Source organism: Anguilla anguilla, chromosome 16, assembly GCF_013347855.1.
Source record: "Anguilla anguilla isolate fAngAng1 chromosome 16, fAngAng1.pri, whole genome shotgun sequence".
Taxonomy (NCBI): Eukaryota; Metazoa; Chordata; class Actinopteri; order Anguilliformes; family Anguillidae; genus Anguilla; species Anguilla anguilla.
This window is the reverse complement of record NC_049216.1, coordinates 4,553,760-4,580,124: the sequence shown is the minus strand read 5'-3', so window position 1 is coordinate 4,580,124 and position 26,365 is coordinate 4,553,760. Positions and strand designations below refer to the sequence as shown.

General features: G+C 46.7%; 1 protein-coding gene and 1 non-coding gene across 2 annotated transcripts; both read left to right on the top strand.

Annotated features, from left to right (window-relative positions):
• The first annotated feature begins 10,369 nt into the window (after positions 1-10,369).
• Positions 10,370-22,874, top strand: si:ch211-216l23.2 (uncharacterized protein LOC565061 homolog). The gene is made up of 9 exons (XM_035395656.1): positions 10,370-10,953; positions 11,147-11,230; positions 12,399-12,475; positions 13,964-14,093; positions 17,646-17,845; positions 19,989-20,264; positions 21,041-21,217; positions 21,817-22,098; positions 22,549-22,874. Exons 1-9 carry the CDS (start codon positions 10,895-10,897, stop codon positions 22,581-22,583), a joined length of 1,320 nt encoding a protein of 439 aa, XP_035251547.1. The 5' UTR covers positions 10,370-10,894; the 3' UTR covers positions 22,584-22,874.
• Positions 22,875-24,588: 1,714 nt separating this feature from the next.
• Positions 24,589-24,671, top strand: trnal-cag. Its single transcript has one exon. It is a non-coding gene; the product is annotated as a tRNA-Leu (tRNA).
• The last annotated feature ends 1,694 nt before the right edge of the window (positions 24,672-26,365 follow it).

The following is a 26,365-nucleotide window of genomic DNA, read 5'->3' as shown; positions in this document are numbered from 1 at the left end:
CAGGGAGTGGGAGCCTCGTGTGGGTTAGTCTGCGCTGCTGGCCTCCTGACAGGGGCTCTCAAGCCTTTCAGTGACAGGTTTGTAGTCTGTCGAGTCTCACCAGGCCCCATAGTCATGATGGGCATCACAGCGGGAGGGCTGATCCCAGATCAGTTTTCTCCTGCTCATATCCGGTACGAGCTCAACGGCTTAACTGATCCAAGATCAGTTTTCTCCTGCTCATATCCAGTACGAGCTCAACGGCTTAACTGATCCTAGATCAGTTTTCTCCTGCTCATATCCAGTACGAGCTCATGGGCTTAACTGATCCAAGAATGGTTTTCTCCTGCTCATATCCAGTACGAGCTCAACGGCTTAACTGATCCAAGATCAGTTTTCTCCTGCTCATATCCAGAACGAGCTCAACGGCTTAACTGATCCTAGATAAGCACTCTCAGAGGCTTCATGAACACAGGCCCTGGTTTCCCTTGTGTATATGCTACCCTTATCCATCATGGGCTAAAAGGCTAAACTGATTCTATATCAGCACTGCTCCTCTGAGATGTTGTATGATCACTGGCCAAGTGCTATCCTTTTATTTGGGCAATTCGCTGTAAACACGTTTGGTCAATAGTCCTATCTGATAGGGCACAGCAGTCGGCATCTATTGATCGCACAGTGGGCGGATGGGAGAAGAGACAGCTGGGACGGACACAGCCGTGCTTTCTAGCTTTTTGTGTGTCAGGGTCCCTCAGTTTCGGATCATTTCATTTCTTTCCGCAAACGAGCGCTGAGAGCTGAAATTCAGAGCAGAACTGTTTCCCAACTGATTTTTACCTCTCCACAGTTTCCCCCTCTAGGGAACTGGTGCCATTTTCCGAAGCGGCACCTGGAAAGTTGTGATATGTCTCTCAATGAAAAGCTACAAATATCCTGACATTATGGGGGGTTTTTTTCAGTTTGACACTGCATGTTCTTTTTTTAAAGAAAATGAGGAGGAGCAGAATGAGAGAATAAAAGAGTGACAGCAGAAGTAAAAAAAAAAATAGAGGAGAGGGAGAAAAAGAGAGAAGAGAGAGAAAGAGACAGAGGAGAGTGAGATAGAGAGAAAGAGAAAGATTCAATTTAATTCAGCTTTATTTGTATAGTCCTTTTCACAGGGCCACTGTCAGAAAGACGCTCTACAGTGGAAATGGGCAAAAAATACAGGCAAGAACCCCAAAAAAAACAAGCACTTGAGGTAAAAAAAAAAATTAAATCCCCAGTGGGAAGAAAAATGTTCAAATGGTGGCGAGAAACAACTCCCCAATGGGAAGAAGTCTCAGGATGAAACCTGGCTATAGAGGGGGAGCCCATCCTCTGCTGAACGGCCCAGTGTTATAGTTAAGGCAGACTGAATGGTAACAGAAATGAGATGAGGGATCCAACAGAGCAAACAATAAAATGGGTTGGGAAAGGTTACAGTCAGAGGTAGTTCGATCAGGCAGTAAAACAGGCAGGTTCCCAAGCAGAGAGATGTGTGGTTATGTGCGGCATAGAGGGGCGTGGTCATGGGTCTGGGCCTCCAGGTTGGGTCATGGTGTGGGCTTGAACCAGGAGAGGGACGAGGCTGCAGTCGCAGTGGTCAGCAAACTCAGGGGCAGGGGGAAGGGGCGCAGAAGGCCCTGGAAAGAAAGCGGAGAAGGATCAGGCACGGATGTAATTATCAACCGCGGCATATGTAGAGCACCAAATGTAATATGGAAAAACCCCAAGCCCCCCAGGTGCTATGGCATGGCAGCCTATCTAAAAGATGTTTAGAAAGGGGGAGCGCACGACCATGAGACTGCACCCGGAATGACAGCACCCCCAAACAAGGCTCAGAACAGCAAACCTGAGCGTTCGCATGGAGGGGCAGGGCATCAGCACAGGCCGCCCAGCTCACGCAACAGCTCTATGGTCCTATGCCCCTCCCACACATCTTTAACTAAAGGGCTGCCTGGGGCCTCCAGTAGCCCTTAGGGCGCTTTCCGCATGCTCATTGCGAGCCGCGGCGTCAGCGGTTCGTGTCCGACCGCCGACGTCTGTCGCACGTCTCTCCCTCTCCCTCTCTCTCCTCCTAGTGTCTCACTACACTGTTCTATCTAATAAAGCTGAAAAAAAGCCCAAAAAACATATTTAAAAAAAAATAAAATAAAAACTAAAGAGGTAGGTTTTGAGCCTACTCTTAAGATGGTCTGAAGCCCAAACATGCCAAGGGAGATTATTCCGTAAGACAGGAGCTGTTCAAGAAAAGGCTCTGCCTCCCATTGTAGTTTTAGATATACTTGTAATTTCCAAATAGCTAGCACATTGTGAGCAAACCAATCTAAAAGAGAGACAAGGAGAGAGAATGACATGGAGCGAGAGAGAGAGAGAGGGCGAGAGGAACAGTGAGAGAAAGAGAGAGAAAGGGAAGGAGAATGAAGGAGAGAAGGGAAGAAATTAACATAGAGAGAGAGAAAGATAAAGAGAGAGAGACGTGACAATCTGTGGAGATGTGTCAATCTGTGAATTATAACTGTAGCGTCAGAGCCTGAGCTGGCTCTCTAGAGAAAAGCAATAAGCAGGAAATGACATCGGAGCAAAGAAATAATCTTAAATTAATGATCGCTTCACTCCACGACGAGCACAGCGACTCAAGAATATTACTTCTGTCAGCTTCCTGTAATTTTGACAAATTTAATTGATCAACCATCGTGATGAACGTAATGTATTGAATTATGCATTTGGTGCCTACTGCTCCAATGGCAAATTCTTTGATTAAATCAATCAGTTAGAACACCCCCCCCCCCCTCAAAATAAAAGATAATACACTGAGGAAACCTTAGAGTGGCAGCGGGTGGGGTGCGAGTTGAGGTTGGGGGGGGGGGGGGGGGGCAGGGCTGGGGGTTGTGCTCACTCCTTCTCATTGCTGAGGCATTCAAAGCCAACACTGTTACTACATCTTGAGTGTGACCCTCCTCGACCTCTGCCAAATAGTGACATCAACAGAAACAATCAACAACAAATCTGGAACTAGGGCTAAATCAGGAACACCAAGCAGAGAAAAACTATAACTCCTGGAGGGAAATGTAGGAGATTATAAATATGTTTTCGATCAATAGACTTACAGGGCAGTGCACCATTGTACAGTGGATGTGTGGGAGGAGAGATTCGGCAGCACCAGGGAACACCGTTTCTGTCGCATGGAGAGAGAGAGAGTGCATACACACAAACATGAAATAAAATAAACGTACCACTTTACCCTTCCCCCTCACGGGTTCCAGGCAAAAACAATAAACTAAAATAACAAGCTAAAATAGCAAAGACAAAAGAAAATAAAACAGAGCAGCAAATTTCAGTTCCCTGTTCTGTGGCTGACCCGCCTTCCCGGCCAGGTCCAGCTCCTCCGGCATCCCAGCTTCCTTTCCTTCCTTCAGATTCCTTTCTTTTTAGTGCTCAAAATAAAACTAAACGAAAATCATAACTGCACTCTCGGTGTTAGCTCCCGGTCTCAGCCCCGAACTGTGGAGAGCAGCACACCTTTAAGCACCTGGGCTGATTAGCTAACGCAACCCAAGTACGTGTGCTCTCTCCGCCAACCGGCACAGCCAAGACCAATCCGCCTCTCCGGCAGACCAACTGCCACACATGCGTTGCAGGGAAGCCTAGTCTTACTGTACCTTTACCCTGTTCTGATAACAGCTCTGGTGGTCATACTTACCAGCCCAAGGAATAACTTTCAATTTGAACAACGCTGCTGTAGGCGTATAATGAGTCACGTGACAATTGCTTTTTGAGAAAGTTTGAGGGCCGCGCTCTTGTGTCTCTGTTCCTCCCCCTCCTCGCTGTGGCTCATTTAAAGGACCCAGCCCCGCCCCTGTGGGACGCAGGCCCCTCTGTGGTCAGAAAGAGAGCAGAAATAATCGCGAGAAGCGCTCATTAAGTAACAGGGCTGACGTTCAATTAGCACCACATAAACAACGGTGTGGCAGCCGCGAGTTCACAGGGAACATTCGGAGACCAAAGACAAGATTGTTCTGAGAGGAAGAGATTCTGAATTAGCGACGGTTGTGTGAGCCAGAGTAGAAGCGTAAACGGCGTTCTCCCGCTGCAGCTGGGAAGCTGAGCGGGAAAAGAGACCCGGGCTCAAATAGGGGGGCAGCAGCCGTGTCGACTGCGCCTTTTTACAGACAGGCCTGATGAAGGCGGGACGATTGCCAGTCAGCCTCAGCTGTGCTGCCTGTGGGTGATTCAGCCTCAGCTGTGCTGCCTGCGGGTGATTCAGCCTCAGCTGTGCTGCCTGCGGGTGATTCAGCCTCAGTTGTGCTGCCTGTGGGTGATTCAGCCTCAGCTGTGCTGCCTGTGGGTGATTCAGCCTCAGCTGTGCTGCCTGCGGGTGATTCAGCCTCAGCTGTGCTGCCTGCGGGTGATTCAGCCTCAGCTTTGCTGCCTGCGGGTGATTCAGCCTCAGCTGTGCTGCCTGCGGGTGATTCAGCCTCAGCTTTGCTGCCTGTAGGTGATTCAGCCTCAGCTGTGCTGCCTGCGGGTGATTCAGCCTCAGCTGTGCTGCCTGCGGGTGATTCAGCCTCAGCTGTGCTTCCTGTGGGTGATTCAGCCTCAGCTTTGCTGCCTGCGGGTGATTTAGCCTCAGCTGTGCTGCCTGCGGGTGATTCAGCCTCAGCTGTGCTTCCTGTGGGTGATTCAGCCTCAGCTGTGCTGCCTGCGGGTGATTCAGCCTCAGCTGTGCTGCCTGCGGGTGATTCAGCCTCAGCTTTGCTGCCTGCGGGTGATTCAGCCTCAGCTGTGCTGCCTGCGGGTGACGCCATCTCAGCTGTGCTGCCTGCGGGTGATTCAGCCTCAGCTGCGCTGCCTGCGGGTGATTCAGCCTCAGCTGTGCTGCCTGCGGGTGATTCAGCCTCAGCTTTACTGCCTGCGGGTGACGCCGTCTCAGCTGTACTGCCTGCGGGTGACGCCGCCTCAGCTTTGCTGCCTGCGGGTGATTCAGCCTCAGCTGTGCTGCCTGCGGATGATTCCGCCTCAGCTGTGCCTGGTCCTGACCGTTTCCAAGGTTCTAGGAGACAGCACTGCCATCTGACAGCGGCCCCATATACATCTCTGACGCAATAGAGAGTAAATAAGCAGATGGTTTTCTGTTCAATGCAGGTAGACAAACAGCAAAAATATCATACATACAAAAACTACTCCTCCACCCCACCACTAACAACAACAACAACAATAACAACACAGCAAGACATCACAATAACCATCATTCATATAAAAACTACCTATACCCACATATCAGGACAAAGAGGCTACAGAGAACTGTTTGAATAAAAAAACAAGCATGAAACCGTCCAGACCCACGGTGCACTTGTACAAAGTGTCATGAGTAAAACTTGGCTAGCTATATAGCTCGCTAGCTATGGCATGTCCTCACCTCTCTAACTAGGTTAACTAAAGTAGGCGAAATGCTAACATGTTAGGGTTAGCTAAAGTAAAGTTAGGCGATAAAGCTGTGCTTAAAAATCTTGTGCCGTTCGAAGTGGTGATTTTGGGAGATGCACCTGGGCATGCGTCCTACTAGACGAAGCACCACCTCCACATGCGTCCCACCAAACGTCCATGAGTGAGTGAGTGAGTGAGTGACCACAATTTGCCACGCATAGCCCACGACGGCAGGCAGTCCTGCGCGCCGTGGGAAAAAGAGAAGCCAACACAAAGCCTGGGGTGTATGTTTTGCGTAGAGAGAGGCACGGTTTTGCACAGACCGCTCAGCAGTATGCGGATAGAGCGAACTCTCTCACACCGTTTGTGGATTCGATCCAGTGTCCATTCCCCAAGGGGAAGTATGGCTAATGATGATATGATTTCCAGATTCAATATGTTACGCAGGCGCAGCGTAATGATTCATTTAGCACTTGGGTCACTGTTGACGGTATCGTGACATTCACGGAGGAGACACTTCTCCACCTCGTTAAAGATGATAAATTTGCCCTGTTTTGCATTCATCAGCGGGGAGGCTGCAGTACTGTAGGAGAGACCAAGTCCAGCGCAACCCTGCTCGACCAATCACGGACAAGACAGGTCAGGAATCCCCACTAAATGGGGACTTTGTACGTCTCTTTGGATAAAAGCGTCTGCCAAATAAATGTAATGTAACGTAATGGAAAGGAATGTCTGTGTTCTGCTTTTCAGTTTCCCAGTTTGCATCAGGATAAAATGGCTCCTCCAAGCCCCATCGCCGTGAGCAGGTGCCTGACGGAACCTGAACTTTTAAACTAAAGTCTGTTTGCTCCAGAGAAACACACCCTTCACTTGTGCGATATGCTAATGTACATAATCAGGATGAGAACTTTTTTTTTTTTCTAACAACAATATAAATATTCATGTTGTCTTTATGTTAAAAAACTAAGAGGCTGCTTCTGAGGGAAAACTCTCTTCTGATACCAATGTTGTCCATGTTTTCCCAAATAGACCCCACCGTCTAGGTTGTATGAGTGGGAGACTATGTTTACAATGATGTACAGCCAACACATCGGCTTCTGCTCTCTACAGACATAGACACAGATAACTTTATTGATCCTGAGGGGAAACTGGACATTACGGTAACATATAATAAAAAGGTAAACATTAAACACCCAGGGCCTGATTTAGTAAGACCTTTAGCGTATGCAAAACGTTTTAGCACACGCAAAACTAACACGACCAAAAAAACAAATACCATGACTAATCATTGGTCATGTTATTGGTTATGTGTGTGCTGAGCGGTTTTGCGCATGCTAAATCAGGCTGTAAGTATAAAGCTACTTACCCACATCCCCAACTTCTTCTGGAGGGAAAAAGCTACAATCAATCTGTACATTCATTTCACCCTAACAACAGTTCCGCTCAGTTCCAATGCCAATCCTGTTACAGCGCCCCTATGTTCCTACTCTACCTCTGCTACACCTCCACTCTGTTCCTACTCCAACCATACTACACCTCCACTCTGTTCCAACTCTAACTCTACTACACCTCCACTCTGTTCTTACACCAACCCTGCTATACCTCTACTCTGTTTCTATGCCAACCCTGCTACACCTTCACTCTGTTCCTACACCAACCCTGCTACACCTCCACTCTTTTCCTACTCTAACCCTACTATACCTCCACTCTGTTCCTACTCCAACCATACTACACCTCCACTCTGTTCCTACTCTAACTCTACTACACCTCCACTCTGTTCCTACTCCAACCATACTACCCCTCCGCTCTGTTCGTACACCAACTCTGCTACACCTCCACTCTGTTCCTACATCAACCCTGCTACACCTCCACTCTGTTCCTACTCTAACCCTACTATACCTCCACTCTGTTCCTACTCTAACCCTACTATACCTCCACTCTGTTCCTACTCTAACCCTGCTACACCTCCACTCTGTTCTTACGCCAACCCTGCTACACCTCCACTCTGTTTTTACACTAACCCTACTACACCTCCATTATGTTCCCACTCTAACCCCACAACCTTACCACAGCCCTTCTCCATCCCTGCTACAAGCCTAGTTCGCCCTTACGCTGTTCTTATTAAAGCCCCACTATACCTGCTACAGCTGTACCCTGGTCCTTCTCTTTGTAATCTGAAAGAAGACACTTAACAGAATATTGCTTTTCAGATAATTGCCCCCCTGTGGATCCAAACAGACATCAAAAGAAAGCAGCATGTTGATTCACCAAAGAAATTTAAGCCATCAAACTGCCTTTCATGGGTGATTATTTATTTATATATTTCTTCATAAATCTGTTGGAGCAGTCATGAAATCCTCTACAGAATATATTTACACACAAACCAGACATGAAAGAACGGCCTATTACTGCGATTGCAGGAAGAGACAACTGTACACATTTTCCATGTGGCTGTTGCACATGCCCAGTTACCATGGATCGCCAGTAGAGAAGGATACACATGGCTCCTGAACTTGCTGTGTAACCTAAATATAGTGGAAGGTGTGAGAGATCACAGCCATGAAAGAAGAGACTCCCGGAATCACACCCTACACATGCAGCACTATCCTGTCACAGCTCCATTCATTCACGCACACACACACACGCACATACACATGTAAATGGTAAATGGACTGCATTTATATAGCGCTTTTATCCAAAGCGCTTTACAATTGATGCCTCTCATTCGCCAGAGCAGTTAGGGGTTAGGTGTCTTGCTCAAGGACACTTCGACACGCCCAGGGCGGGGTTTGAACCGGCAACCCTCCAACTGCCAGACAATCGGTCTTACCTCCTGAGCTATGTCGCCCCACATGCACACACATGGACACACATGCACACGCACACATGCAGTCACACACACATACACACGCATACACATACACACACACACACATACACTCACACACACATACACACGCACACACATACAGATGCACACACATGCACATGCACACATACACACACACACACACGCACATACACACACACACACACACACACATACACATACACATGCACACACATGCACACACACACGCGCACACACACGCACACACACACAGACTTCTCGGGCAGGAGAGCAGAACAGACCGTTACGTAGAGTGTAGGGTACCAGACCCCCTTTTTTTTTACCAACAACCATCAGGTAATTGACATAGGAACCATTGATTAGAGTACAAAGGTGTTAATACATATGGGGTTCTATTGAGACTCAGAAGATCTACACACCTGCTGAAGTGCTTTCGGCCAAACCGTGGTGTGTTTTCTCAGCACGTATTCCGACACACCTTGTATAGCTGCTTATCTCCAATATTGGGAGGCCCTAAAAAAGCACTAACAAATGTAGGCTTGCCCGGACTGAGCACACACTAAAAGGTGGGCAATAATACTGCCTCTGAAATCCCACTTCCACTTATCTTCATCTCCCCAAAACACAGAGGAGATGTTAATTATGAAAAACTATCAAATTAAAGCACTCGCGGAATTAAGAGGTCTCTGTGCATTTGCATAAGTTGTCACCATAAAGCCGAAAGCTTCTCGCCCCCACTATGTTGTAAATCCTCCATTTATGTATTGATTTACGCCCCATATTTTTGCTTCTATTTGACCGACTTAATGACAGCCCCTCTCCCTGTGGAATGCTTGTTAGTTGAAATGAGTAAGCAAATTGTTCATCTAAGTAATGAAGCTGTAAGCCACTTTAGAAAGGGTTCATAGCCTTCCAATTTACATTTTGAAAGCACACATGATGAAATGTATATGCACTGGGGTGATAAAATTGAAAACTTTAAAGGGCATTTAAAATGTTGACGTTCCTTCATCAACAACACGAGCGAGCTGTTTGCATTTTGATCATAGTCGCACTTGAAGTCTGTAACATCATTTGGTAATTGTGAAAAAGGTCAAGGTAAAGGTCACAATAATGGACTAATACCAGTTCAAACAAATGACAGCAATGGCAGAGGCTAAAGAAATTAAAGACTAATTTTACCAGGAAATCAGGACATTTTTTATCCTTTATCAATGATTTGTCCTTTATAAATACCACAATACAAGTGATTATAATTTCATGTAATACTAACCCTATGACTATCGCATGCTCTGTTAGTATTACCAGTCTCTTTTGGAGCAGAGAAAAATTCCAGCTCACATTTCTTTTGTTCGACCTCCTCCCTTCTCTCTCCCTTTCTCCAGAATTCACGCACGCGAGGAAGTCCTCACGTCAACCTGAAAGCATTGGAAGAACTGAAAACCTCTTATAAGGGTCTGCAGTGTCACCTGTTGGTCAAGTTGTGAAAGTACAGAAGCAAAGTCACTCCACCCTCAAGCAATGGATTTAGGATTTGAATAAGATGTTCTCAGCTTCACTCAATTCACATTACATTTACATCTAATTGTCACGGACAGGCTATTCTGATATAATCTTTGGGTTCTGATAATTAATAAATCCTGAACACAAAATCATTTCTGAGATAAGAATTACAACAGGTTGTCCAGCAACTCGGCAGAGGTCAGTTCCTCAGTATTTTTCATTTGACTGTCCAGTTCTCTCCTCAGTATTTACAGGCCCCTTCCCCAGCCCCTTGTCTTTATCATCAGGTCTTTCAAAGTATGTGTCAGCTACAAGGAGGACAGGAGGGGAATCTTTATAATTATATGAATTACTGTTCACACTGTGTGTGTTTGTGTGTGTGAGTGGAGCATGTGCGCTATCAAGCGAAAACTACATTCTGTTACCAAAGTCGAGTAGCGTCCATTTTTGGCAAATTGAGAATTTGCGCGACTTCTTGAACAAGTATTTTGCTATGATTCCTTAGAGGGCGCTGCGCAAAAAACTAGACGACCATCTTATGAGATGTCTATGGTGTAGTTTGATTTCAGCTGAAGTGCTGACGCTAGATCAGCTTCGTTTGACGTTAGCTTACGCATAGGGTTGGGGGTTGGCTGACTCTGGATCGGCTGAATGTAGAGATCGAATAACCTCCGCGGTTTCAGATTTCTGTTCGTGCGGTATCATTCGTAGCGTTTGTATTTTCTGGACGTTGGTTAGAACTAGGTGGTTTCAACATCAGGCGTGGGTGTTTTTCAGCTACGCGTCGTGGATAACTGTAGCTAAAGTTCACAGCTTGTAGTTGGTAAACTGCGGTTGATAGCTAGCTAGCTGAGTTAGCTTAATAAACGCAAGGTGTAGGTAGCTAGCTAGCTCTGGCCTCACACTAGCCGGTAAAAGCTAATGTTACCTATTTCGCTAGTTGTTGCTCCTGGCTTGGTACTGACCAGCTAACCAGACAGCTAGCTAGCTAATGTCACCCAGTTACTACTAGCCATATATCCCTCTTCTGTTTAATCAGACTGTTCTCGCTACGCCTGCATTTGGTTTGTTTTATACTAACGTTAACGCATCTGACCCAGCTCTGTTTGTGCAATGGCAGCGTGGGTGAAGGCACCTGGCAGTAGACGACCCCAACCGATGCCCAACGGAGGGTAAGCAGAGTTCAGACATTTAGGTTGACCAACATGCTTCTAGCAATGAGCTATCTATATCAACGTCATACCGGTTCTTCTACTCTTGTCAAACGATCGTGGAGTCGTAGAAATTGTGCTTCATGGTCAGTGTACGTTCCATGCAGGTTAGCGTCCTGGAAATTTATATTTTGCTTTCGTTTTTCTCTTGTAGAAATGTAAAGCAGTACAGGCCGTTCCGACGAGCCCCGTACCCGCTGAGAGAGGACCGAAACGAAGTCCAGGACGAATCGCAAAGGTGAGAGGAGCGGAGTACACGCCGATTCAAGCTGTTAAATGCTAAGATAAGAGTTCCTCTTTAATAATAGACACAGAATAATGTACTGTGGTTTAAAGTCGTGAGTCAGGAACACCTGCAAGTTATGCCGACAATTCACGTAACATACACGGTTGGTCACACATTGTCCAGTTTCCCTGAAGGAACCAGATCTATTCATTCAGTGCCCCAATTGCTATTGTGAAGCTCGAAAGGAGTCTAAGGTAGTTAACGAATTGTGCCACAACATTTAGGAGACCCTCCACAGGCCTTTCTTAATAAGCACAATGGAGGAATGAGCTTTGGGAATGTTGGCGCTCGGGTTACACGTGGTTCAGTTGTTACCTCGTTACCTTGTTACCATTGGAGGCAGAAATGTCAGTTTTTTGCAGGTGACATGGTCTTTCTCCTGTGGGATCTTGCTGCATATTTTCGACTTCTGGTTCATGACCCTTCTCTGGATAGGAACCAGCTTTCCCTCCCCACCCTTCTCTTTCTTGAATTTTGGTTGCAGAGTACTCTGGTTCATGTTCAGAGGTCAGGGTTGTGTCAACACGTCCTTGATTTCCTGCTGTACAGAACGACAGAAGCAGTGACATAGACAGACCCCTTGCTTGAATCGATTTCATTTAGTCGCACTGCACACATGAATGCGAATTGGTGACTATGAGAACCATGTCCTCACCTGGATAAAGCAAAAAGTTGACCCAAGTAACAGCTGTCCCTCAACTTGGCTTCCACATTTTTAACGTGAATAACAGATAAAGTATTTTTTTAAACGAATCCGAACGAAAAACATTTTTAATTTATCATTCACATTATCCTGAGCTCAGATTTTCAGTGGAGGCTCTCTTTAATTAATTCCCACATTGGTTTGAATTGTCAGCACTAGGTACTCTGCTGTAATAGGGTTACATTACACTTCTGCAAATTTATTTTAAAGCGCTTAAGGTTTTAGCTCTGTCAGTGAAATGCAGAATTATTTATTTCATTGGTATCAAGAAGAAAATTTGGTGTTCACGGATGAGGTGCAGTTCAGTGTGAAATGAACAGCGAGAAATAGATGGATGTTGTGGGGTCCATTCCCCTGCCTGTGATGCCCAATGCAGGTGATTTTCATTTCTCTCGCCTCGCTTGTTTTGGTGTGTAGCTTCGACGAGACGCTGGATCAGCAGCGTGACTATGCCGGCGCGCCGGACTACGAGAGGTACCAGCATTTGCAGAAAGGTACGTTTTCCGCTCCCAGAGAACTCTAGGATCCCAGTATTCACAAAACTCTCCGAACTCTACGATGCCAACTCTACGATGTGAGAAAATGCACAGAGCTGCGGTATCGGCCTGTGCAGACTGGCAGAACGCTATGGTACCAGCGTCGTCTGCTCGTTAGCTGCAGAAGATGTGCGGTCTTCTGGCACGAGGAGTGCACCGATCACTCCGAACCAGAGCGGGGTGCATTTGCAGCGAAAAAATGGGTTTTCAGATATGAAAACCGGCAAGGTGGCAGGGGAAGGTCTTAGCCTGCCTAAATGACATCTCTCACCCTGGGTGGCACCATCACGTAGGCTTCTCCCGGCTGCCTAGAACCTTGGGCTGGTGCTTGTGGACAACCTGGTGAGCCGAGCGTGAAGGACCTCCCTCCACTACATCGGGAGGGTCTGCTGGTTTTCAGCCAGGCCTGTGGGTCAGGTTACGGTTCCTCTCCTGCCTTGACTGCTGCAACTCACTCCTGGGCATCCCGCCGCTGTCCTCACGCCTCTGCGTCTCCTGCTGGTCACTGCCGCTCGCGTGGTCACCCTGAACACACGCCCCCTTCCTCTGCCCTCCATGTGCTCCCAGTGACCGTTTGCATCAAATCTAATACCTTAGTGCAGTGGTAACCAACCCTGTTCCTGGAGATCTAACGTCCTGTTGGTTTTCATTTCAACCCAAATTTGGCACACCCGACTCTACTAATTAGTAGCTCAACGAGGTCTCTAGCCGTTGAATGATTTGCGCTCTGTTGGGGTTGGAGTGAAAGTCTACAGGATGGTAGATCTCCAGGAGCAGGGTCGGTTACCACTTCCTTAGTGCTAGCGTACCAGGCTACCGAGGGTACCTTCAGAAGATCACCAGACTCCAATCCACCCCAGCCCCCTTTAGCTTTTTTACCTCGCCATTAGCCCCTTATGAGGTGTGTCTTTTTCATTATTCAGAGCATGTGGTCCTTTGCTGCTGTTTGTTTGATGTAGTTTAAAGGCTGTGATGCACTGACAGTATTTTTAGGCAGTACAGATGGGCAGTATTGCCTGCAAAAAGGGTGGAGATAAGCAAATGAGGGGAAAGATCTGAATAACAGTAGGAAATTGCAGTGTGGAGAACAAATACCATTGGTCAGATTTTTGGGCAAAATTGCCCATGTGCATTGCCTCAAAATGTCGCCTGTGTATCGTAGCCTTAATTCTCATTAGGTTCACTTTGTTTCTGTTTGCATAACTTGCATAAGTTTAATGCTCCGTAGGGTAGTAGACAAGTTACGAAACTACTACACTGAGACCACTGATCTTTCTACTCATGTTTTCCACTAAGTCACCCTAGGTAAGAGCCAGGGTAGTGAAACCCCACCCACGGCCTTACCCATGTTGACACAAGGGGAGCTTCTCTCGTCCTTGGTGCTTGTTTGCCTGTTGCGGTGCTAGCACTTTGTGACGCAGTGTGTCCATCCGGGTCCCCGTACAGGTGCGTCCAAGGCCTTCGCCCCTGCGGACAAACGCAACGCGCTCTACCAGCGCTTCTACGCACTGGTGCAAGAGGACTACGACAAGAGGCCCGCAGACTGCGTTCTCCTGTCTGTGAGCACCCAGAACATGTGAGTGCGCCCCCTGCTGGAGCGTTCACTCATAACACTCCCACTCACATATCCCCAATTGGACCAGATCTGTCACATGGGGAGTCTGGACCAATCAGGGGACAGTGTTGTGGAGAGACAGGCAGCTCATAGTGCAGAGGATGAGTATGTTTTGTGTATTTTCTCCTGTGGCTGCTGTAGCACTCAAAGGTTTTGACAACATAAGACGAGACTTCATGCCTGTTTTTAACTCAAAATATCAAACGTTGAACTAAATCTGTGGGCGTAACCAAAAAGGTAGTCCTAGGTATGTAATCCTGTCCAGAATTCTGTGGGACCACCCTGGGCTGCCCTACTGTGTCTGGGTCTTTCAGTGAGATTATTCTGAATCCCGAACAGTCTGTCAATCTTAGAATAACGGAACACGCAAAATAACACGTACTCTAAAATGAACTTTTTTTTTCACGCACAAATGTTGTCACCTGCATTAGCCCTGGGGAAAAAAACTGTCTGATAATATTCACACTGTTCTGTTCTGGGATTGGTGTTGTGACAACAGGTGAAATATCTGTCTGGTCTCTTAACGTTTCTTAATAGTCACAGTCGAGACAAACAACAAAAAAATCTTAAATACACCATGCAGTAAGCGTTTTAAAACGTACCATATTTGGACACATTCTGTGCTGTCACAAGAAGTCTGTTGTCTAATCTGCAGTTTTTAATATTCTCAATCCAAGATACACATACTGTGATAAAAGTTATTGCATAAATGTTATTGTATACATTTTAAAACACTTGAGGGGGGAAAAAAATTTTAAAAGGTGTGAAAACAAATGAAAAAGATGAGGCAGTGACAACATATGGGGCTCTATTTTTTGGAATCAGTGGCGCATGGCTCAGGGGCGTGGTCAGTGGCACAGCGTAGGGGAACTGGGCGTGGCTTCTGATATTTTTTGTGTTTTTTTGGTGACGAGAGGCGAGGAGAGCGTAGCTCAAAGTGTGCGGTACAGGTGGAAAATGGGCTGGATTCGGCTGAATATATTCCCAGTGGTTGTGTTGCGGCTGGATTCAGTCGTAGCCAATCAAATTAGCGTTTTGGCCGCCGGCGTCCCGCCAATTAACGTGGTCCACCACTGATTGGAAAGACGAGGATGTACTCATCAGAATAAGTTTCTCCCATGAGGAAAGTGACATTCGTGCAGGAATTGCAGAGTAGGGCTGGCACTTTTTTCTTTCCAAAAGCTGAGTTTGAACGAATCTCGTAGGTGAGAGAAATGAATTCAAATTTGTTCAAATTTTCTACCGTCAAAATTTCAAAAAATGTTGCCTGAAACGTATAATTATTATGGCCCAGTTTTTGTTTGCAATTGAACCTATAGCTAAATGCACTATGCTGTAACTAAGAAATAATGACAACACTATCTTGAAGTTTTTTTTTTTTTAACAACATGAAGATCATTGCCAATGATGCCTTCCGTAACAATAAAATCACTCCGTGTCGGATGTTGCTTAAACAAAAGACGGAATTGTAATGCACGAGTGCATCGTTAATTCACTACAGTGGCATGGCTTACATAAACTGCACTGAACTGACCGATCTGCTTTGGAGGGGCAACTGGCAGCCTTCCGGGGGGTTGGAGGGCAGTTGCAATTTGCATATGTTGCTGGTGAATGGCAGAACCCGTAACATTTCCAAATGGCTCCACCAAGGTGCGGTGGAGTCAGTTTTTCTCGGCTCCTCCTTTTGGAATGTGTAGCTTACCGGCTACACCAATAGCATGACCTGCACGTGACCTTTGCTTTTAGGCTACCGAGCGGTATATCCCCCTGACGGAACAATAATGTGGCTTGTTGTTTATCGGTCTCTTTGATATTGAGCGCTACCAGATGATGCTATATTGGCTTTGGAGGAGATGACAAAATGCAGTTAATGCTTGTAACTTTCATTTGAATTACGCGACCGTTCGTTAAAATGATAGCTACTATCGATTGTTCAAGTTCAAGTCGCGTTTATCGTCATTCTTCTCATTACAGGCGGGTGTAAGAAAAAGAGCAGAATTCGGTGCCACAGTGCGTTATAAGAACAGCCATAAACAAAAACCGAACTGAATACTGTAATTGACATTATAAAAAAAGACAATGAACAATAAATGCGAAGTATGCTTTTTTTTTCATGCTTGGGGGAATCCTATCAAAGTCTAACTGGACAGTGTATGATCCACGAAAATGGTTGATTGCCTTTTGAATAGGTTATGTGCGCATTGCTAGGGGAAGCCTTGAGATTAGCAACTTCCCGTAGCCCTGGTCTGAGCAGGCGGGCAGCACAGGCACGAATTGCAGACTACGCCGACGCCAAAATTGCAACGCGCAAGTCACCGTATTGGGCACGTCCGTATCCGTGACGAAAATGTTGCGTTGCCGCTGCGTGAGCTCTCCGCGCCATGCGCCAGCCAAAAAAATTGAGCCCGTTAAAAAATGTTCGACATGGAGATCATTTAAATGTCAAAACACAATGTGGACGATGCATTAAAAAAAATAAACACAACTTCAAAAAAAAAGAAGAAAAAAAACAATGGTGACTATGTGCCGCAGGAGAAACCGCAGCACACAAAACAAAAGGAGCACTTTCAAACCCAACGCGGCAAAATACAGCCAATTACGGGAGCAGACCCTTAACCTTAACACGCCTGAACGCGCCTGCTTGTACACCTGGCGGCCTGTTCAGCGTGACCTGCAGTACAGTTCACTGAATCAGGCCTGGCCCACACTTGGGCGTGCCACTTCACAACATCGACGCTGATCATCCAAAATTCAGGTGTATTCAAAGCACAACTGATTCAGTGTCCTCGTGTTAATACTCGGTTTTCAAGGTTTGGTTGCAAAGGACTGTTCCACTTATCATGAGAATCTTGAAATTTCTATGAGTCTTGAACTGTGTGAACTGAAACCCAGGGAAATAGACTAGCACACACTTATTAGCTTTTTTTTTTTTAAATGTCATCTTTCTTTTTATAGGGATTTTCAATCAAACAAATATTTCTGGGTGGGTTGAATATTCACAAGCTGAATTCTGAGAACTACAAACTTCAAATGCTATAAAATAATAAATATGAATGGCAGTAATTAGACAAAATGTTGTTCCATAAAAGGATAAAATGTTGATAATTTTAACAAAAACCCCAAAGTGCCCTTTCAGTAAAACATGGATACTTTATATGCACACATTGTTATTGTTTGCACACACATCCACACTTGCACACACTCATTTACTCAAATATATGCATGCTCACTTATATTTACTTGCATCCTACACTCTCTTCCTCACGCACACACACAGACACACACACACCCACCCTCTCTCTTACACACACTCGCACGCATGCACTCACACACCCATGCACACCCCACATACGCTCGCTCGCTCACTCACTCACTCGCTCGCTCGCTCTCTCTGTCACACACGTGAGCGTTCACAGGCCCTCGGTTTGATTGGTTTCTGACAGAGCTGCCTCCTCTCCGCCGCCCCCTGGCTGCGCGGAGGTCAATAACCAGCTTTCTTCTTCTTCTTTCAAGGGATTACGCAAAAACGATAGGCCACTGTTTGCAGGAGCGCGGCCTCGCGGTGGAAATGATTTACCTGCAGGCGGAGTCTGGCCTGACGCGGGCCCTGCAGGACGTCCGGGCCCACGGCTCCCCCTTATGTATTCTCGTGGAGCAGACTAACGTAGCTCTCTCCTCGTGCACTGTAATCATATTTTCAGAGTCACTCAAAAGTAAGTTTCGCCCTCCTGCCCCCCCCCCCTGCCACCTGCCACCCAGAAACAAAACCCAATAACATTGCATTTATGGTTAAACGTTATAGAAGCTCAATAAAAGGAAAAAAAATGATCCCCAATAGCAGCAGGTTTAAAAAAAATAAAAATTAAGAAAAAGGCTGAGTTGAATGTAGGCACGGTCGTAAACTGCATAAAACGAGAGGGAGGGGGGTTGGGCGGAGCTCATTGTGTCCGTGTGCGGATTCGCTGATTGACCTGCAGGGAAAGGCGCGATTGGCCCAAACGGGTCCCGTGTCCTCCTGTACAGCAGAACGCCGGAGACGCCGGCCCCCTGAGCACAGCTCCCGGGGGGCCAATAACGGCTCCTCACGAGCCCAAACGCGAGGTGCGGTGGAGTTGTGGTCGGTTTGATTCTGGTTGCACGTAACTGAGGTCGGTAGTGGTGTGGCTGCAAAAAAAAACTTCACTGTGTAAAAAATGCACAGATTCAGCCTGAACACAATGAGCTCCTGGCACCCCCCCCCCCTCCACCTCACATAAAATCTGCCTCTTCATTAATGCTATTCACTGGGTTCACTCCACTTACTACAAATAGTTTACTATTCAACAACTTCAAAATCACTGTAAGTGGCTTCTTTGAAAGTTTAACAGAGATACCCAGTTCATTTTCCACAGAGAAATATCACCACAAACTCCATGCCTTTAAAATGTGCAAAAGTGACACACCCCATTATCAAATGACCTGCATGTATGTAAAAATACCACAAAAATACAAATTTGTGAATTTTAAGATGCCATTCAAAATACCACATGCACACAAAATCCTGTGTTACATTTCTGTGGCGTTCCTCCAATAATCTCATCAAAGGATTTAAAATTTTTTTTAAAAAATTAACAGAACTTTACCTCCAACACTATAACACATAAAAGGCATCTAACATGAGGCTGTGTTGGTACCTCACCTGCACCTTTTAATATGTGAATCACCACAGGAATTTCCGGTGTACTCAGCCAGTGGATTTTACAGCCTGTTGTTTAGTCCTCCAGCAGCAAGATGGCGATACAGCCTTCTGTTGTCGAATTAAAAACAATCACTTCATTGTTGAATCAGAATCATCACAATTATAAATGATGACACCTCTAAACTACAAAGAAAAAACGTAACAAAAGTTTGTCCTGATGATGTAATTGTCCCTTACAGTGAAAAAAGTTTTTTTTTTTTAATGATATTTGATTGATTAAATTTCAGAACCATAATTTAGTTAATCAGCTGTTCTACAGAATACTCCAGTGTTATACAGTCAGCTAATCTTGTCATTTGTTGAATTAAATAAAAATGCATTATCGTGCTCTCTATCTAACAAATCACCAATTTTTGCAAACATTTTTAAAAAATGTATCTTGTGTGAAGCCCTGGGCTATCAAAATCCAACTGAATACATAAAGCTCTGTTTGTAGAGTGTACAAAATATTTAATATTAAGTCTCGGAGTGTCAGTAAGAACACAAATTATCTGAAACGCATAATCTCTGTATGGCACTGCAGAAAGTGGTGGTCTGTGCCGTTTATTATTGAGCACTAGACTACAGCATAAATTACTTGGTATAGGACTAAACCGTGTGTGGGAGAGCACTGGACTGGACCGCGCTATATTAAGTTGCATTGGGCTGTGCCAAATTGATGCAAGTGCTGGACTGTAGCATATTTAGTTGTGTGTATTGGACTGTACCAAATTCATGCAAGTACTGGACTGTACCATATTTAGTTGTGTGTATTGGGCTGTATCAAATTCATATGAGTACTGGACTGTACCATATTTAGTTGTGTGTATTGGACTGTACCAAATTCATATGAGTACTGGACTGTACCATATTTAGTTGTGTGTATTGGACTACACCACATTTGTTCTAGGCTCTACCGCGTTTAGGTATGTTTCGGTGGACCTCCCCGTATTTAGGTGAGTATTGGGCTGTACCCCGTTCCGATGGATGCCAAGTACAGGAGTCCAGGTGCACTTACAGGTTGATTAGAGTAAAGCCAGCCCCGGGTGTGTGCGTGTTTGTATGTGTAACGCTCTACCACACTGCCCTGCCCCGCCCCGCCCCGCCCTGCTCCACGCCAACCCCCCCCCCCCCTTTAGTTCATCGCAACATGCCAAAGGAGCAGGCTATGGACTTTGTGATGGCGGAATTTGGGCGGGTGCAGGCGGAGCGGGAGGAGAAGGAGCCGGGCGAGATGGCGGCCAAGGCGGCGCAGATGGCGGACGATTACCTGGAGCGGGAGAAGCGGGAGCGGCACGGCGTGCCCTTGGCCACCCGCCACCTGCTGCACATGCTGGCCGAGGGCCTCGCCCTCTACCCGGAGGAGCTGGGCACGCTCGCCGAGTACGTGCGCTCCCGCCAGGACCAGCTGCAAGGTGATTGGGCAAAACGCAACTGCCCGGTCTGGTACTGGGGTTTCTGTTACAGCTGTCCAATCAGGGCCTGGGGTTTCTGTTACATCTGTCCAGTCAGGGCCTGGGGTTTCTGTTACATTTGTCCAGTTTGGTCCTGGGGTTTCTGTTACATCTGTCCAGTCAGGGCCTGGGGTTTCTGTTACATCTGTCCAATCAGGGCCTGGGGTTTCTGTTACATCTGTCCAGTCAGGGCCTGGGGTTTCTGTTACATCTGTCCAGTCAGGGCCTGGGGTTTCTATTAGACCTGTCCAATCAGGGCCTGGGGTTTCTGTTTCATCTGTCCAATCGGGGCCTGGGGTTTCTGTTAGACATGTCCAATCAGGGCCTGGGGTTTCTGTTACATCTGTCCAATCAGGGCCTGGGGTTTCTGTTACATCTGTCCAATCAGGGCCTGGGGTTTCTGTTACATCTGTCCAGTTTGGTCCTGGGGTTTCTGTTGCATCTGTCCAATCAGGGCCTGGGGTTTCTGTTACATCTGTCCAATCAGGGCCTGGGGTTTATGTTAGACATGTCCAATCAGGGCCTGGGGTTTCTGTTTGACCCGTCCTATCAGGGCCTGGGGTTTCTGTTTGACCTGTCCTATCAGGGCCTGGGGTTTCTGTTTGACCTGTCCTATCAGGGCCTGGGGTTTCTGTCAGACTTTCCAGTTATGGCTAGGTGTTTCTTATAGACCTGTCCAATCAGATCTGTCCAGTGTGGGAAAGCCTGTAAGTGTACCCATTAACTCCGCCCCCCAGACCCTGCCCCTGAGGGTGAGGAAGGCTCATACCCAGTGAGGAGGAAGATCCTGCCCAGCGGCCTGGGCAAACCGCCGCCCCTGCTGCCCACGCCATCTGGCCCCCACGTCAGGGAGCACCCCCCACATCCTCCCAACACCAGCGAGCACCCCTCTGCTCCCCTACTCCCCACTCCAGGTAACTGCTCGCTCACTGCATGCTCAGTACTCAATACATCCTAAATAGTATACACTGCACCCACACTACTGCCCATTCCAGGTAACTACGTTCTCACTGCATGCTCAGTACTCCATACATTCTACATAGTATACAGTACACTACACCCACACTAGCGCCAACTCCAGGTCACTGAATGCTCACTACAAATGTACACCACCAACACCATACACACTAATACTGTCTACTGGAGGCCACTGCACTTTCACTTCAAATTATGTACGCAGTGTATGCTACATGTTGTGCACACTACTGCCTACTCCTGGTCACTACACGCTCTCTACACGCTCAAACTCCCAGAAACTCGTGAGTAACAGGTGCACCCAGTGGGGTTGTACCATGTACCCACCTCCCCTGTGGAGTTTTGTGGGGACAGGTCGAAATGAAACTTAAACCTGGAGAGCCTTTAGGGCCAACCGTTAGCATCCCACTACACTCAGGGGTTAGTTTGGCGGCAAATGTGCGTGCCCACATTAGAGTCCCATTCTAACGCTCAGTATAAAGAACACCCCATGGCTGAAGAATGATCTTAATTCCCGTGTTGTGCTTTCCGTCCTCAGGCTCTTACCCGAAGACCAAGCCTCCCCCTCTGCTGTCCATGCACGGTCGCCCAGGGCCCCCGCCCCATGGGCCGCCGCGCGGGCCCCCGCCGCACGGCCACGCCCCACGGGGACCGCCGCCCCATCACGGCCCGCCCCCTCCGCGAGGCCCCGCCCCCATCCACGGCCCGCTCCCCCCCCCTCGCGGGCCCCCGCCCGTTCGCGGGCTGCCCCCCCATGGAGCACCGCCCTCTTTGAAGAGCCTCCAGATGGGAGACCAGCCAGGCCTACTGCCACGCCCAGGTTAGCCCCGCCCGTTGCGTCGGTGGAACGCCTCGATCAGGAAGACAAATTTAGCGTGTGTGTGCGTGCGCTTGTGTGTGTATATGTGTGTGTGCGCTTATGTTTGTATATGTGGACATGTACTACTAAATGTCCTCACAAGGATAGAAAGATGAGGAAAATTACGGGAAGTGAGGACATTTTGCTGGTCCTCACAATTTCAAGAGGCTGTTTTAGGGTTAAGATTTAGGGTTAGGGTTAGAATTAGGTTAAGGTTAGGGTTAGGGTTAGGCATGTAGTGGGTAGGGTTAGGCTTAGAGGTTACGGAAGGAATGTAATCAATGGAAATCAGTCAAAAGTCCTCAAGTGCAGCAATACATAACGTGTGTGTGTGCGTGTGTGTGCGCGTTTGGCACCGAGGGTGTAATGAGGCTTCTTTACCTGACTGTGTTTTCCTCTTCTTCTGTACAGGGGGGCCCCCGCGTCCCAGCCTGCCCAGGCACTGAGCCCCCCCCACCGAGCCCCCCACCCCCGCTTCCCCTAACTCTCTTCGCAGCGCAGCGAAAGACACCCGTTCCCCCCAGCAGAGCCCTGCTGCAGCCCCCCTGCCTGGGCTCACCCCTGCCACTCTGCTCCTGAACCCAGACTCAGGAGCAACACAGCCCCCATTCCTGTGTCTCTGCGACATTGCGAGGGTGCGAACAGGAGACCTGTTTACATACCTTTGGGGGGGAATTCCAGGCCCCGCCCCCGCCACAGCTCTGTGCCCCGCCCCCGCCACAGCTCTGTGCCCCCCAGGCCCCGGCCCCTCACAGCTCTGTGCCCCCCAGGCCCCGCCCCCTCCACAGCTCTGTGCCCCCAGGCCCCGCCCCCTCCACAGCTATGTGACATGAGCCCCCCCCCCCCCACAGCTCTGTGACACCAGGCCCCGCCCCCTCCACAGCTCTGTGCCTCCGGGCCCCGCCCCCGCCACAGCTCTGTGACACCAGGCCCCGCCCTCTAAGTGAAGTATGGCAGTAGGTTGTTGCACCTCCACAGGGTAGTTGTGCGTGGCAGGATGCCCCAGCACTGTAAAACATTCCGGTTTTTAAAGAACTTTATTAATTATATAACATTTCACAGTACACCGAAAAAGGACTTGCATACAAAAACAAATTACACAACATGCATCCCTTTACAAATCACACAAAGCTGTGTATCAGTTTCCCTTGTTCTGCAATGCTGCAAACATCCTTTGGTCTGTGCATCTGCCTTTCTGCCGATTGGTGTCCGTACCTTACTCATCACTGATGGTTGAGATTCCCTCCTGTTTACCTTGTTGTTTATCTTCTGAAGAATCAGTTCTTGGGTTCAGTGTTTATGCTTCTGAGACACCAACGTCCTGAGTTTGGGAACCGCCTAAATTCACTATTCACGACTCACTTATTTGTATAGAGGTGTCATTTAGTTTTGAAATTGAAGAGGCGTTGTCGATGTTCTTTAAGAATGGTATACAAAAAATTTTTTCTGTTTTTTTTTTTCTTTTTTCAAAAATGTTAAAAGTGGAGCAATGTTAAAATACATAGATTTATGTTTTTTTTATTATTATAAGTGATGGCTGAACTTTACTTCAAATTTTTTGACCTCAAAAAGAAAAGGTCAGGGTGCTCTGCGTGCTCCCAGCACAGCCAATCAGAAGTAAGGTTTCATATTGCACTGTTTGATTTGTATATCTGCTCTGGTCCCTCCAGTATTGTTTTAAAGTCTGAAATTTTCTTGTCATTAAAAGTTGTCATGACTCCTTGTCTCTGAAGTGGTTGATTTGTGCTTGGAAGCAAACACGTTGAGAAGTTGTGAAAATAAATTGCTCAAATATTTATCGTTCAGTAGTAGGCAAATAAGCTAATTATGAGCTGTATTTATTGTGAGCATCTTAGCCAGAATTGGTTGCATGTATCTGGTACCTGCATTTTCATATTATTACATCCAGGAGGTCTTAACAATAGGAAAACAACAAACCACATCCCAGACTCAATGATAAGCTTTAATTTTTTTTTAGAATAACCCTGCACCACAGTAACCTTTCAGGAAATGTGACTAAATTAGTCCATTTGGTTTTAATAATTGACAAAGTGTATTATTTCCTCTAAATGCTATTGTCCAGAATGTCTGATACCCGTGTTTGCATGTGTCTTTGCAAACTCCTTCCAGCTCGCTCACTCGTTCACTCTGGCCTTGTGGTCCACATCCTGCCATTGGAATCCAGATCGATAACGAAAAATAAAACGAGAATGTTTTTGTCTGTACTGGAGGGTCAGCAATTCAGATCTGCTCCCACCTGCGGAATGTTAATAAATAGAATCCCCTGATGATGTAAATGAAAAAAGGGCACACCAACCTAGAAAGTTTTGTGACATTGAAACCACTGAAAGCCTGCACACTGAACAAACTGACCCCACCTTCCTTGTTGAAACCCTGCACGCTTTAAACACACTGACCCTGTTTTCTGCGCTGTAGCAGTGCCTGCCCACAGTCAGGATGGCCGAGCGGTCTAAGGCGCTGCGTTCAGGTCGCAGTCTCCCCTGGAGGCGTGGGTTCGAATCCCACTTCTGACAATGTGCTCATTTTCATTAAGGTAATGGCATGCTCGTGCTAGCTGCTAACTTGCAAAATAACAAAGCCACATAAAGTTTGTAAATGTCGCACTTAGCTGTAGTCAAACGTACTTCTCCTTGCTGAATAATTTGGTAGCTAGGCGAATAGCTATTGAAGTGTTAGGCTGTTGATAATGTCTGTTGCCACGGTAATTGCGGTTTAGGATCAAACGTAACTTAAAACCCCAGTGCACTGCTGCACTGCCAGCTTCATCGTTGCGCTAGGCCTACCTTACAGGCCTTTCTACAGTTCATCTACAGTTCATTTGCCAGCAGGCTAATCACAGGTAAGAGTGTCCAATGCTGATCCTATGTGAATAAGCACGCAGTTACTCATTCATTAAGGGGTCAACTAGAACCGGAAGGATGCCGCGAGTGCATTGGTGTGACTGCACAGGCCACTGCTCCTGCATATCCTGCTTCGGTCAATATCCGGGTTCGTCGCAATGTAACGCGCTTGACTAAAGATTAGTTTACTGGGCAAGTGGTGCGTACAACCTATAGAAACGATAAGACACATCTTACCAAACTAGCTGTGAGTGTGTGATGTATTGCATTAAAATAAAATTTACTCATATTTCTAATCAAAAACTTGGGTTGAGAGATCTATTTAAATTTTTAGTTTAATCATTTTATAGATCTGAGAATAACTCAAAGGGCATTAGAGATTGAGCCAGTTAACTTAAAGTAAGGCCCTGATCTCTATACTAGGGTGGACACACACCACCACCATCTACTCCCCTACATGTAGAGCAGGTGAGATGTGTTAAAAACATAGTTGGCTAGGAGCGGTTTATTTAGCATCATTAAGGAAGACGGCCTACAGCATTAATGTGCTTTTAGGAGAAAACATAGCTATTGAGTCTGTGGCTCATTAATCCTTCGACAAAGCAGCACCACACTCCTTAAAGCAAACGCTATTCAGCCAAGTATTTCAGCCTGGGATCGCACAGCCAGGCCATCCTTCATTACCCAGATAAAGACATATTTTTCATAAGAAAGTTTAATGTGTGCAATGCATCATGGGAATATAAGTGTGAAAGTACGCAATAATGAATGTCCCTCTCCCAACTAAACTGCCCCAAAAATCTTCTTACATAACTTGTCCACCCCACCTGCCACCCCAACTGGCACTGGACCTCAGAACCAGAGAGAAAAAGAACACACTCATCTGATTCGAGATGCACAATGCTGAATACTTCTCCTACGCAGCACTCATATTTAGTTGGTACATTATTTGTGAAGTTTATTATTTATAGGACAGATAACTGGATGCAGGTCACAGCCATACCAGCCTTATCATTTTAGCACCAGGCTAATCAAGACACACACATATACACACACACACACACACACACACACATAGTATCAACCTGCACTGAAGAATGACCAGATATTCTGTTGTCCTACACACATTGAGAAGTTCATTCTATCACTTGGGGGGATGGCAGGTTGACAGTAAAAGGCTTTATAACCTTGGAATGAACACCAGGAATCACAGCAATTTGGTAAGAATGTATGGTCCATGATTTTATTTTTCAAGTTTTCTAATGAAAGCAGTTACGGAAGCAACAAATAAACAAAAAAGAAAAAAGGGTCAGACTTCAATTTAGCATCACATTCCAAACACCAGCCAGGGAGATTAAGTGAGCTTT